This window comes from Aythya marila (genome assembly GCF_965140915.1).
Source record: "Aythya marila genome assembly, chromosome: 11".
Taxonomy (NCBI): Eukaryota; Metazoa; Chordata; class Aves; order Anseriformes; family Anatidae; genus Aythya; species Aythya marila.
In genome coordinates this window covers 2,385,673-2,400,742 of record NC_139052.1, presented here as the reverse complement: position 1 = coordinate 2,400,742, position 15,070 = coordinate 2,385,673, and the positions used below count along the sequence as shown (strand labels likewise).

Here is a 15,070-nt window from a genome sequence, read left to right as displayed (position 1 = left end):
TATTCTTGTCCACAGACTTTGGGGAGTAATTTTTGTGTGACAGCTTATTTTTCTATAGTTCCTGTAAATTATAATTACATAATTCCATTTTGCCTGATTTTTAAAAATAAGTAAGATTAAAACATTGGTTTTATCCAGCTGCCTGTTACATTCAGTTACATCATTTTTTTCTACTTATGCCCTTAAAGCTCTAACTCTGGTTTGATATTCCAGCGGACTGCAAGGAGAACAGTGTTGCAGAGAAAAAAATGTGACTTTTAAGTTGAGCATAGTCATAGGAAGGTTAATAATGGTAGAATGGAGTGAGGATTAAGAGCATTGAAAAATAATGCTGTATACTGTATACAGAAATGATAACATCTCTACGAAATGAGCACATCCTTGCAGTTAATGCCTGTTTATTTTTTCTTATGCTGTTTAAATGGTTATTTAATATTAATATATAATGAAAGCGATCCCTCAGGTCTTCTCATAGAAAATGAAGACCTACTGCAGTAGGTCACGCATTTGTTTTCAATTTCTTTTCTTCTTACCACTGAGCAACTTAGATCCTACTTTCAGGTAGAGGTCTACTTAGCAATTAAGTAAAATGAGCAGATTATATGTATAGAGTAGCTTACAAATAAAATATTTTACTTGAAAGAATTTTAATTCTTTGACTTGCTCACATCTCATATGGCAAACTGAGCAAACCTATTCAATCTGACAAAAGTAATTTTGCACCCCCCGTATTCCAGGCCATGCTTTGATGTTGCACATTTCACGTTGCATGTAATAGAATGAGGGTGTTTGCTAGTTAGGATACATTATGTTGGGACAAGAAAATGTCAGGTAAATAAAGTGTTGTTGCCTCTACAGACAGATGCAATTAAAACTCTACATTAGAGATTAATTTATACCTGTATAAATTGTAGGTTGCATTTTTTTCAGGTTACGTTTTTCATAGTGCTCTGTCAACATTCTTGTGTCATATTAGTGTGTATGAAGCTGGCTATAGACTGATGGAAATTTATTTCCTCTGTTCCACTCAAGAGTAAAATAATAAGAAAAAATAATTAGATTTATGATATAATATTTCAGCTTATTTAATAAAAAGATATGGCAGAAAAAGCAAGGGATTTCTTTAAGTAATAGTTTGAGAAGATGATATACCTTTATTGTTACCTATTGAATACAGAAAACCCTTTTGGAAAAAAATTAATTACGTTTTTCGATAACAGCCTGCTAACTCAAATCATCAGATAATTTAAATCTTGTTTTGTGCTTTTATAACTTGTGAATGTTTTGCTGGGAGAAAATAGTTGGAGGTATTGAATGAGGAAACCTAAACACCAGTTCTTTCAACACGTTTCCGTTTGATTTTCAGGACCTAGAATATTGCCTTGATCCGAAGACCAAGGAACTCCCGCCCTTGCGAAACCCTGACATACTTGTTGGTGAAAATGACCTCACAGCACTCAGTTATCTCCATGAACCTGCTGTTTTACACAACCTCAAAGTTCGATTTATAGACTCTAAGCTCATTTATACCTATTGTGGCAAGTACTGTCTTTTTATACTATAATCTTCACACTGAATGCACTAGACAGGAAAAGTTGATTATTGATATATGTGCTTTTAACTTAATGGTAGGGCATGTTGGGCTATTCCTCTGAAAGTCCCAGTGTTTGTGGTCACTAAGTGCATCAAGTCAGCTTGAAAGTATTAAGGCTCAGAGAAAATTGACTTCACTTTATGGCCCTCTAGCTTCCCAATGGACTCTGTTTATAAAATGTGTATTCAGCAATCTCAGCTTGCCCATTGTTCCCTAATCATTGTTCCCCTTAGGCATGCTTAGGTCGGCGCTGGCTGGAGGGGAGCTTCACACGCTGCAGATGTAGGAGGTCAGCCTGGCTGTTTGATGGATTTATTGCTTCCTCCCTTTGATTGCCTCCATCTGTATTGAGCACCTGTTTCTATGTGCAGAAGATACCCGTTTATTTTCCTTTTCATGTTTTCCAATCAGTGGAACTATGCAAGTGAATTTGTAACAGTGCATGAGCCAATGCTTCTCTGTTCAGAATCATGAACAATGCTGGTTTTCAAAATACCGTTTAACTCACAGTAGAGGTTACCTGTGATATTTTCAGGTAGCCAAAGTGGGAAGAAGTTACTTAATGATCACTTCATCATAGGTACAAAATTACAGCTGTGTTATCTGTTTTAAGGACACTTTTTGAGATATTTCAAGCTTAAGGTTTAGATTTCATGCTTCTGGGCTCATTTCTGTGTGCACATGTATTTCTTTTAAATCGTAGTGTTTAGTCAGAACACATTTTGAACTTTTCATATAACCTTTCAATATATAAAATCTGTTATTTTATTAACCATTTCTTAATTTATCTTTATTTTGGATATTGTGCTAATGCTTAAGGAACGGTTTAAGTCATTAGATATTTTTTATTTTTTATTTTATTTTTTTTTACATTTAAGCTTAGTAAAACAAAACATAATATAATGATGTGATTGCTGGAAACCAGATACTGAAAATTTCCTTCTTGTAATTGTCTGATTAAAACAAAGACACATTCTTCCAGTACATGTAGTCAAATTACCGTGTGTATATTCATCATAGCCCAGTTTATGCCAGCAGAAAACATGCCCCATGATTTCTTTTTAAATACACGGTTTTACTTTATTTCTAATCAGACTTTTGTAGGACAGTCCCCATTCTCGCTATGGCGTGCCAGAGGATATTCAGCCTTCTTGATGCCATCATACGTTAGACTTGCTATTTATAACACCATTGTACCTCGTGTCACTTTGCAGACTGTAGAGCAGGCTGTGGAATAGTGTTGCAAGATGGCCCTCGGCAGATATGAGTGAATCCTGGCTGCAGGTGTCTGAAGAAAGAACTTGTATTTTGCAGCTGAAGGCCCTGTCCTGTCCTGGTCTTCAGGTGGAATGTGCCAAGTGTCAATTTTTCCCTGTTCTGGTCACTGGTACAGCTCCCCAGTGCTGATGGGTGTGGAGGGATAAGGTAATCGGCATGTTCAGCTCCTCACAGTGGGCACAGTGCAGACATTAATGTCCCTCTGGCCATTCCTAATCTGTGGGCGCTTAGCAGATCCAGACCACGGGGGCCTGAATCAGACTTCGCCTCCCTCTGCTTGCAACCAGCCTTCGTTCCCAAGGTGTGGGATCCACACCTTGTCCCTCACGTGGTCAGCATGTGGCCAGAGGCACAGAATGACTGAGGTTGGACAGGACCTCTGGAAGTGAAGCTCCCTCCTTAAAGCAGGTCTGGCGAGGTGGGGGTGCTCATGGCTTCGACCAAAGAGCGCTTGGGCACCTCCAGTGGTGGAGATACCACAGCTCCTCTGGGCAGCCCCTGCTAAGGGTGCGTGATTTAATCCCTGAACATGGACAAAGCCCATGTTTCCGTCCCTAGTGCCCTCGAGTAAAGCTCCTGATGGGGGAGCGTTCAGTGAAAGGGCTTTTGTGTAACCGGAGTCCCATGGCCTGAGCTTGTAAATTGTTTCCAATTTATGGGTTTAGTGGTTCCATGCCTGCAAGTGCCATGCCCATACCATGAGACAGCCTGCCTGGTTTGTGTTGTTTGCTTCTAAATATGGATTGTGTTTAACATCATTGAAGAGTTTTTCAAAAGGAGTGTGTTGTCAGCTGGTTTTGTTTTGCTGTTTGGGAAAACTTGTTGTTTTCATGTTTTTCCTAGTGCTACTTCAGTTGTGGGTTTGGCTGATTTTTTACAGTTTCTCCTGTGGCTGGAAGGCCTTTAGCAGCTTGTGGGGTTTGGTGATGTGGGATTGCTGAGCTTGATCACCCTTCTTGCTTCCCAACGCAAAGTGACACCTCTGGGAAATGCATGCTGCGTGAATTAGAAACATGGGGACTGGGCACTGTGGCAGTTTCGGGTGGCCACGGTGCAGGTGACTGAGGCTGGACGCTGCCTGAACCGAAGAGTGTGCTCTGAATTTGTTATCTTGGGTGGTAGGCGTATGTATGTTACATTACAGGCTAAGTGAAATGAAGTTGGTGAGTTACCCCTAAAAGTCTGCTGCTTTGGTCACAGACACTCACCTTGCAAACCACTATCAGTTTCTGTCCTAAGTATGTGCTGCTTCCCCTCTGCAAAAGATTATTGCCTTAGAGCTTTGTCCGTGGAAGGAGCTGTATGTGCCTCCTTAATCTGATTCAGATGTTAGCCAGGTTAGTTTAAATACCCGCTGAAGATGGTTTGAGCTAACCCAGTTGATTTAGCCTGAAGGATATTTAAAAATGTTTTAATCTACCAAGAGAATTATGGTAACATTGCTCTCAACCAGCAGAACTAGATCTGGGATGGATGAATTTCCACAGCCCTAGAAATTAATTAAACTATTCTTTCAGTAGTGTACTACGTCAAATGGTATTAAATTCTGGAAAATTTCACTTTGAGGTAACCCAGACTTTTAAATAGAAGAACTCCTGATTTCTTAACAGGGCAGCCTGTCACCAGAAATCCAGAGGTGATTTACAGTTTTGTTTTACTGTTGAGAACATGAAATGAAGAGTTACTGGAGGAAATTGAAAGGAAAAATTGAATGTTTATATGGAAAAACTGCTATGGCTATGATCAAAACTCCAGCGAAAACTGCTGATTAGTTCAGATGTAAAAAATACTGCCTTTTATAAAGGACAGCAACCTTTAAATTAATAAATTATTTGCAATAATATGCAGTTTACCCACAGGAGGGTGAATACATTCAAAATGAAAGAATCAGCTACCTTGAATTGGGGTATATGTAAGAAGAATGGCAAGAAGAGTAGCCAGAGTTCAATTTAATGTAAGTGTAGGAATGAGAACACACACGATGTGGGAAGGGCCATGATATTTGTTATAAAAACAGCCATGTGATTTAGTAGAGATAGCAAGAAATTATATCTAAATTATTCTGGATTATAGTCTTGTGAGATAGCCTGATTGAAAGTTCCATAGAAAGCACGTTTTTTCTGCCTCACTTGTTTTGGGTATTTCCAGGTGGTGGTGGCATGTTGATCTTACAAGCCACTCCTGAAATGAAGTGATTTTAATACACTGGAGACTTGTCACGGGGCTGCCCATTTTGAATTCAAGGCTTTGTGCCAACGTAGCCAAAAGCAGGAGGAGGGAATTGTCTGAAGTCTTGCACAGGTTTTTAAATGTCTCTTGGATTAGACTTGTAAGCCCGAGAGGCTTTAGGAGCCTGTCCAGCCCGGCTCGCAGCCGGGCAGTGAGGTGGAGCAGGCCGGGGTGGTTAATGCTCGGCTCTCGCTGCACGACAGCTCCCACTGGGACTCTCCCTGACTGCTGCTGTGCTGTGTGCGCTTTGCTAACGAGCTGTACTGCGCAGAAGTGCTGAGAAACCTCATCGGGGTGCTACGAGTGTCAGAGCAAGTGCAAGGGAATTAGCAGAGACCTGGCTAATGAGCTGCACGAGGCGTGTGTGCCCAGCTCCCATGGGAGGGCTGCTGCAGAAGAGCCCCTCCAGGTGTTCAGCGCTGAGCGGGGCCCTGAATCCCTCACACTGCGAAGCCATCACAGCGGCTTGGGCGCAGAGCAAATGAGTCGTCTCAGTCCTCGTCATTTTCCCCAGCAGTTGCACATTGTTGATGAAATTAGGAATCGTGGCATGGCTGTCGTTCAGTGCTGAAGCAGGCCTGAGAAATCCTGAGGATGCGTCCCCAGCAGTGCCGCTGAGGAGAGGAAAGGGAGGAAGCATTCCTGCATATTGGCAAAGGGCCTGCAGGCTCCAAGGGTGCTTCCTGGTATTATTCATAGCAGCGAATTTCCTGGCATTCTCTTGGCAGCATCGCCGAGGCCCTGGGACACCACCACCTCTTCCCTGCCCTGGCTGTGTCCAGCCACGCTCCCTTGTCCTCTGCAGCGCTTGGGAGAGCGTGCTGGGAGGCTGCTCTTGTACCAGGTGTCCTGGTGTCTACCTCTGCCTCCCCTGTGCTCAGCAGGGCACCGAAAGCTCTCACGTCCCAGACCGAGCTCCTGCTTGGCTTTGCCTTGCAACCCATCCTCCACCTCTGCAATGCCATCTTTGTGCTGCGAGCAGCTCAAGGAAATTATCATCAGCCGGTGGTAGACCAGGCTGGGGCGGCCGGTCTGGTTGCTCTCCTGGGCTGCCAGCTCCTCTCCTGTGCTGGCCTGGATCCCTGGCACACAGGGACACAGCAGCTCCGTGCCCTGTGGACCCCTTTGGAGCAGTGCCGCAGTGAGGGCAGGGCAGGCAGGCGTGGGGAGCCGCTGGTTCGCCCACCCCAGCCTGGCTCCCAGGTGCCCCCCAGCTGCTGATTTTCAGGTCATCTGATGGGCACCGCAAGGTCCTTTAAAAAAAAAAAAAAACGACTTTTCAATTGCTTTTTCCCAGTTTCAAAGTGCAGGTTTTCCTTGCACTGAGAATATTCCTCAAGTCTGCCAGTACTGAGCTCCTTTATGCCTGCACCCCCCTTTAGTTCTGGGCTCGTCAATACAGCGTTAACAACTTGGCGTGCTTTTTTACAGGGACTTTTACTGGAGTTCCTGAGTCACTTGGGTGAAGTCATGGCTGATGGAAAAACACTGACTCGGTTAGGTAGGCGTGCCTAGACATCTAACTAGCCAGATATTTGAGGACATAGATCAAGGTCTCTCAGATCTCTTCTTGAAAACTTATCTGTCATTGTCTAATGCTTTTGCTACAGTTTGTGCTTGATTTATAAATACATGACAGGATGTAAAAATGGGATGATGCTCACAGCAGCAGAGCCAGATCATAGGCTCTTTCACTTCCCTCCTCCCAGCTTTTGCATGGAAAATTTCTTAGATAGAAATCACAGCACTAATCTGCATACAGCAGAGGGCTGGGATCTGCCCTGAGGAAGTGTGTGCGTGTGCATGTGAATCTCTGAGTAAATTTAGAAATGTGTTGAATGCCATGGAGATGCTTTCAGCGTGGGTACTTCGGGGGCGGGTTGTCCAAGGAGTGTCTATAGCATGCTTGCTACAGGCGTTACACAGCCACATGCACCACGAAATACATATGTGAGGAGATTCTATTTTTAAAATGGCCACAGTTAAAATTAGAGTTTCTCTTTTTTCCCCTCCTCACCTCTTCAAGGTGAGGATTAATTACCATGTCAAGAGAGCATGTTTTGCCTTGAATGGCCAGGTCTCACAGGGCAGTGATCAGTGTTTTCACTTCTGCATGGAGCAAGTAAAAGTTTCCTACTGATTGTAAACTCTGTGGAAGCGAAGGGAATCGGTACTCTTTGTTCAAAGCTTCCCTGTGGGCAGAGAAATCCTCATTTCTCGCAGGAAAGAAAATTGGACCAAAGCACTTTGTGGATGGGAAAGATGTGTGGCGTAAGACTGAGTTTTCCTGTGAAAGAGAATGGAACTGGAAGTAGTCTCTGTGGGGAGAGGAAAAGGATGGCACAAGATTAGAAATGGTGTAGTAATGAGGGGTATAAAAAAGACAGGTAAGTGCATAACTGTGATGGAAAAAATAGAAAATGGAAAGTATAAGTAGTTACCCGTTCAGACATATAACATGAGGACTTCATGGTACCTTCTAGAGGTATAATTACTTTATTTTCTAACTTGACTGTGTGCCTCTGTATATTGGCCCCATGCTAATATGGCCGTGTGTTTTTTTGATCCCCTTCAGAAGGGTCACTGTACAGACCTCCTCCAGGCAGGAGGTTGTTCTGCCAGATAGTAGAGAGAGACCTCCTGGCATCCAACTGACACCGTCTCTACTTTGTTGCTTGTAACAAAAACTGAAGGTGTTAGTCCTGGGCACGGCATAACTCCTGAAGGGTTAATACCCTTTAGGTAATTCAATTTCTGGTCATCAAGGCTGTATAGTAGCTATAATTCACAAACACAGATACAATAAAATACAGGGAAATACAATGCACATTGATCGATTTACTGTGCTGAGCAGACTATTCGGAGTGGGCACGCTGAATCTAGTTGTGTTGTTCATGCATGCTAGCTTTAGGAAAGGCAGGCAACAAGATGACGTACAAAGCTGTTTCCAGTGTGTTCCCTGAAGCAGGGTAGAAGTAAACTTACTCTACTTTTTGTACACAAAACTAAGTTCAGACTAAATATCTCTTGAAGTCAATAATAAATCAAGTCCTTATTCTTGTGTAGTTAATATTTTTAGAAAAGGTAGAAAAATAGTTGGTGCTAAAGCCATTTTTATTTTGTTTTGAAACAACTATTAATAACTCTCTTTGTTTCATTTCCCTTGTAGGTATCGTCTTAGTGGCCATAAATCCTTATGAACAACTGCCTATCTATGGCGAAGATATCATCAATGCGTACAGCGGCCAAAATATGGGGGATATGGATCCACACATCTTTGCAGTGGCAGAAGAGGCATATAAACAGATGGCCAGGTTTGTAGACAACATGAGTTTTGAATTCATAGTTTTTTTGGAAAGGAATAAAATTTAAAATTTCTGGCCAACAGACTTCTTTTCATTTATGGCTCATTAAGTAGTTTGCAAGATCTATTTTTAGTACATGGTTTTTAGTGTTTTAGTGTATTTCATAAGAGATTAAGTTGCCCAAATTAGTGAACAGTAAAACATTATGAATGCCTTGGAGATCCTGGCTGCTGACAGGTAACAGGAATAACCACAGATCTCTTCAGAATTTAGGTCTAAAATTAGTCCAGTGCATGATAAGATTATGTTATTTTAAATTGATTAGCAAACTGTGGAGATTCTTTTTAATCATTGGTGGCTTTTTAAAGGGAGACATGCCAGATTCTTAACTGTTTCATATTTATGTATGATACTGATAACAGAAAAAGAAAAATCACCCAGCTTATGAATGCTACATGCTATTATAGGCTCCTAGTCATGTCAGTAGAGTCCCAGCTATGTAATCTGCTTTTGACTGTTATTGACTAGAATTAAGAGGGAGTGCAGGACTGGTTGCACAGAGAGTGCCCCAAAACAGTGTCTCTAAGGACACTGTAACAGCTGTGCAGGAAGTCAATATTTCCTCAAAAACTGCATGAAAATGAACTTGCAGATTAAGGAAAGTCGTTGTTAGAAACAGTTCTTCTCCCTCACCCCAAGAACCTGCCAATTTGAGAAGGTTTTTGAAATAGTTGCCATCGTAAGAGTCTTTCAGGCTACTGTGTCATCTTAGGTTAGCAAAATGGTCACTGCTATCCTCACTGTTCAGCTACAAGCTATTGGTATAGTTTTCCTTGTTGAAAATACAACTCATGAGCAAATCAATCAAGTAAAAAAGTGAAAAAGCTTTGAATTAAATGCAGTGGCCCTCAAGCTCTACTGCAGAAGGGGGATGCAAGGCAAAGATGGGTTGAAAACGATAAAATGTTCATTTCCACAATTAGCTACCTGTTCTCTTAAAAATTCCTATGAGTGCTAGAATGAATAGCATGTTCCATACGTTGTGAAGTCAGTTGTGTATGTGAATACCATGATTAACTTGATACCCACATAATAGGTAGTTTGAAAAGAAAGTGGTACAGTACAGTGCAACATCTCATGCTTAGGGTAATTGCAAAGTAGGCAATGTTTCAGGAATACTGTACACTTGCACTGTTTCTGTGCTAGAGGTACTCACTTTCCTTCTACTATGAAAAAAAAGGCAACTGGTATAGGAGTACAAAGGCAAAACTGGTATGTCATGACAGTTACATCTGCATTGTGGCTCTTTCAATCTAGATAGCGGTTTTTCTACAGGTTATTGTTAGTCAAGTCACTCTAAAAGCTCAATGAAGTAAAAATATGTTAGACCTTTTGTACATCTGAGGCACAGTACACACCTGCAATTATGTCAGTGGGGGATGTGATCCAAATTCCCAGAGTTTTTCTTAGTGTTAACAAGCAGAGGTTAATAGAGTTGGTTGGAAGGTGATCTCTCTCCACTGGCTGCTTTTAACCACTGTCTAGAGTGGCTTACCTCTTACCTATGTGGAAACTTCAAATTCCTGGATTTCCTGTATTCTGTTCACTTGTTAGCTGAAGCCTGTACAGTGAAGATTTCTGTCTGCATTATCTTCTATTTCCTTCTCTGACGTCAGAGGTAGGCTCAGAGGGCTGAGATTTTGGCGAGAGTTTCTCCTGTGGCTTTTTCTTTTTGAGTTAATTGCCTGCTCTTCAGTTCTAGATGCACCCTCCAGCAATTCTGCTATCCTGAATAATAACAAATGAGGTGTGGTAGAAATTTCTTTTTGAAACAAATGATGAGAAATTACATAAGCATGGAAATGATCTTAAATAATCCTCTAGCATCAATGAATTAATTCCTTTGTGTGCCTACAACATGTTATAGATGTTGTTGTTATTCTTTTATGAATAAATGACAGTACTTTCATAGGTGCAAAGTGAAATCTGAGCACGCAATGAAAATTCATAACATTCCTCTACACTGAAGTAACTATTTCATTGTTTATTTACTTTCCTAATGTTTATTTCCTTTTCTCTCTATTCCTCAACACTGAAGTAACAATTCCATTGCTTATTTATTTTCTTAATGCTTCTTTTCTCTCTATTTTTGTTTGATTGTTTATTTTTAAGAATTTCTACTGTCATTTAGACTTACGGGGTGTTTGCTAGTTAAATGAGGTTTTTGAATGCTGTTTCCAGTTCATTAGTTGCTTCCTACTCTTTAATATCAGTGATAATTTCTGCACTCTAAATAAATCACTTTTTACTCCTGAATTATGAAGTTAAAAGAAACAAAACGTGAATATTTACAGCTCTGCTGTTTGTTATCTAAAAAAGAAAATCCAATTGTATATGACTTTCATTAATGATTTAATAATTGCATCAGCTGTTCATATGGTAGCTATATTGATGGCAGCAATCTGCATTTATGCATATATATATATATATGCAGAGATTTATTTTTCTGCTGCTTCTAATCTGTCCTAACTCCATGTTTAAATGATGACGGGAATAATTAGTCATGATGCTCCTATCCATAATGCTTCAACACATAAATATTTAGTCCTTAAGTCTTCTTGTTATCTATAATTCAACGATTTAGAATTTGTTCTTGCCAGCTTATTGCTTCCTTTACTGTGACTGCGAAACTCTTCTCTTGTTTGGTTGTAACTGTTCTGCAGTCTTCTTTAGCCAAACAAAATGACCCATGACAGCTAGTCATAGTAAACTAAGTATTTACGTTGTGTCTTCAGTACATACAATACAAAAATATGGAAGATTAGTAAAAAGCAACATGGCTCTTCTTTACCCACACATGATCATCAAATAACTGATTTTTGTTACCGCAGCCCAGTAAAACATGCACAACTTTTTAGGACTACTTTCAGTTTGGATTTGTATTTCTTTGCTTTTTTCCAACAGAGCAAAGTGTCTGGGCAGTTAGTCTGCAGTGTGGTGGGGCAGCACCAGGGGTTATCAATAGGTTATCAAAGGTTTTATCAATACTTTCTTGGTCTGTTTTGTTCCATTCCTATTGTAGTTAGTGACAGAAAGAGCAGAGGTCAGTGCTTTTCAATTTAATAAATGAAATTAGTCTTTGTTTTCTGATTAATTAGTAAAGTTGTTAAGCGAAGTGCAAGTTGAGTTACATCTGCAAACAGAATTACATATTGGTGAGATCCCTATAAAACTCGGTGAGTGCTAAGATGGAAAGCAATACTGTTTTAAGAGTCAGTCTCTGAAGGTTTGTTTTTTTCTGTTTGGACAAATCATAATGATTTATTCGATGTTAGCATGTATCTTTTTCATTAAATTATCTTTAATAAGTAGGCTGCCTATCCATTTTGTCAGTTTTATGGCATGTGTCTGATGGCTCTGAGCTACATGAAGATTTGTTTATATTACTTTTTGTTAAAAAGGAAGCCTGGTGAGCTGGTGAGTAGGTGTTTTAAAAACACCTTGACTGACAATCTCCAGTTATCCGAGCCATCCCAAGCTGATGTCCTGTTATAAAAATGCACTTTTGGTTAGGTGCTGCTTTGTTTCCCATTGTCTCACAAATGGATCTTGTGTTCACACCCACCAGAAATTGGGAGAGGGATGGTGAACAATGCGTCACAGGTCTGCATGCAGTTACAAAACCAGAGCCTGCCATGGTAGGTAGGCACTGTGCAGGCGTACAGCAGCCTGCTTTGACGTATGACTGTGACATACAACTTTTCAGATGAAATACTTACCTTGAAGAGAGATGATTATTTTGGGGCTTTGCTGTTAAAATTAGAATGAAAAGGGAAAGAAATTGTCATTTCTGGGGCAAACGGATGATTTGGATTAAGGAAGTAACCCTTATACTTTGGGTCTGACATTTTGTGATAATACCAAGTATAAGACAGCAGGTAGACTATTCAAGCTGATATAACATCAAGGATCTACTTGTTTGAGCAGTGATTATTTTTAGGCAGCAGAAGGGTTAAGCATGGTTGTAGCTGGAAGCTGGAGTTCATGTGAGGTGTCCTGCTGGTAGCTAAGCAATGAGCTTTAGTAAACTACTGCTAGAGTGACCTCTGACTAATCCCCAGATAAATCACTTCCATAGTGCTGGCTCATCTTTGTGCTCCTCTGGTGTGCAATCTGTCATGATTTTGCAGCATGTGCTGACCTCAGTTTTCTTAATTTGTATGTGTCAAGAGATGTTACCATCAATTCATTATCTTTTCACCTTTTTGCGTTTGTACAGTCCAGAGCTGTTTTTCCTGGATACTGTTGAAATGGGAAGTGGTGCAATTTGTTCACTGAAAAAAGTATATGTGCTGTTTTTGAGAGTGATGCGAAATGTTCGTACCAAGCTGTTGTTGAACAGGACCATAAGATGTTTCAGAACTTGTGGAGTTTTGTAGTAGCTGAGTTTGCAGCTGAATCAGCTTATATATAATGGTAATAGCTCACCTTTGTGTGGCACTTCCATGAGCAGATCTCGAAGTCCTTTACAGAGGAGATCACTACCATTTTTTCCGTTTGTTGAAACAGACATAGAGAGTTGGAAATATCCTAATCCAGTGTCTGATGGCTTGATCCCACCAGCTTCACAATAAAATGCAAGTGATTGATAGTGCTGCACTTGAATGGGTTTCATAGCAACATTCTCCTGTAGCTTATTTGTTTTCAACATACAAAAATTAACATGCTAGGTTTTTCATGCCTTCGTTTCCTGCAGACTTAAAGTATCTCTGTGCCAGGCAACAGATACTGTTTCCTTTTATAAAAGACTTCATGTTTTCCAGGCACTCTACATTCACTAGTCTGTGTCTAATGCTAATATATCATTTTCCACTTGCATAGAAAAAAAACGCTAAGGTGGAGATGGTATGCTGTGGCCATGCCTCTTGTCACCCCAGAGCTGGATCCCAACACGGAGCTTCTAGCCTCCAGTTCCTTTGCTCAGAACATCCTCTTTTGTCCAGCAGCTGAACAGGATGTCAGTGAGAAGTGCTGCTATGTTTAATGAGCAGTTAAACTAGAAATGTATTTAGGAATGTGGTTAAAGAAGATGGTTTGTTGGACTAATATTTCTTAGCTATTAAAATGAATACTCTTTACAAAGAATTAATTTACTGATTAGTCGGTACAAATTGTGACTCAAGGTGCAGCTAAACACATCTGAATTGTTGGAGCATGGTTTATGCAAAGAGCAGGGTGTTTCTGGTTGGAGCATGTGAGATCCAGATAGTCAAAATAAACTGATGGTACAGGGTGTGCAGGTGGGACAGAGCAAGAAACCGAACTGCTGTTCTGCACAAGAAGTGACCCTTCTTGCTGGGCACAGCGCTAATAACCAACTCTTTTAATTCCCCCCATCACACTGACACAGAATGGTTCAAAGCCCTTTAGTCGCTAGTAATAATCTTTAACACTGATACAGCATTCTGTACGTTTTTTTTAATTTTATTTTGTACAAAAGTTGGCTTGTTACTCCACACAACAGCCCTTTGAGAGTGGAAGAAATAATTCCTCGTGTCAGGCCGCACCTTGTGGGATGTGCCAACACGGGCGGGTTTGTCGGCTCCCTCAGCGGGAGCGCAGGGATGATGTGGCTCTGCAGGAAGGAGGAGCAGTGCAGGTGAAGGCAGAACATGGGGCTGGCGTTTATCGATGCTGAGGTGCTGACGGTGCAGGGGAGACTTGTCCCGAAGGAGGACACCTCCCAGGCAGGCTCAGCAGGCCCAGCAGAGGGAGTAGACAGAGGCCTTCGTCCATGCGGGCTGTTGGCAGCGCTGGGAAGTACAAAACCAGGGTGCTTTTCCTATAAAGGAGGCCAGAGAGCCAAATCCAGAAACCAGGGGATAATGGAACTTATTTAGGGCTGCAAAGATTTTTGTGATTAAAATAGCTTGTTCAGAAGGTTAATGAAGGGCAAAAATGCTGCCGCTGTGAGAAGTAGCGGGCGGGCGGCCCTGGCCTGGCACCTCCCCGAAGGTGCTGCTGTTCTGTCTTGATCCGAGAGCACTGGAAAACTGCCGAATGAATTCTTATTTATTTATTGATCAGTTAAATTACTCGTGGTTGAAAATCAGATCCTGGACTTGTTCCTGTAATGGCTCCTGATGGACACGGTGCTGAATTTCCAAGTCCTTCACGGTGAGCACGTGTCACTTCATGTGCATGGCCTGGCCTCACTTGCTTGCCGCATGATGCCGTGCTGTGTTAAACCTTCCCAAGCTCGAGGCTTTTACAGCTGCCTTTTATTTCGGGACAAGTGTAAAAGGCAATTTTGGTCCTTCAGAAAAGCAAACAGGTGTGCCCACAGAAGCATCGTGCAGAACTGGGTTGTGGTGGACCAAGCAGTGAACGTGGCACCCAAGCCAACACAGGACAGAGAGCTGGTGCTGGTGAGAGCGTGGGCGGTGAGCTCTGCGTTACTGCAGAGGTCAGAGGGATGAGAGGCTCTTGTAGTGCAGACATGGTAGCTGTGAATAGCTGCTTGGGAGTTGCAGAAGAGCAAGCTGGAAAGGGCTTCAAAGTGTGCATAGAAGAGCTCCCTCTGTCTGGGACATTGCATACAATCTGAATACACAGCACTACATTAAAACCTAACTGTAGTGTCACTCTTAACTGAAGCAGTGCA

General features: G+C 41.5%; 1 protein-coding gene across 8 annotated transcripts in view; it reads left to right on the top strand.

The window, feature by feature from the left end:
• Nucleotides 1-15,070, top strand: part of MYO5A (myosin VA) — a 102,038-nt gene that overhangs the window by 20,188 nt on the left and 66,780 nt on the right. For all 8 annotated transcript variants that reach the window (XM_082769355.1, XM_082769351.1, XM_082769357.1 and 5 more), the window contains exons 3-4: nt 1,367-1,538; nt 8,271-8,415. In XM_082769355.1, coding sequence (XP_082625481.1) covers nt 1,367-1,538; nt 8,271-8,415 — 317 coding nt within the window. The remainder of the gene's footprint in view (nt 1-1,366; nt 1,539-8,270; nt 8,416-15,070) is intronic.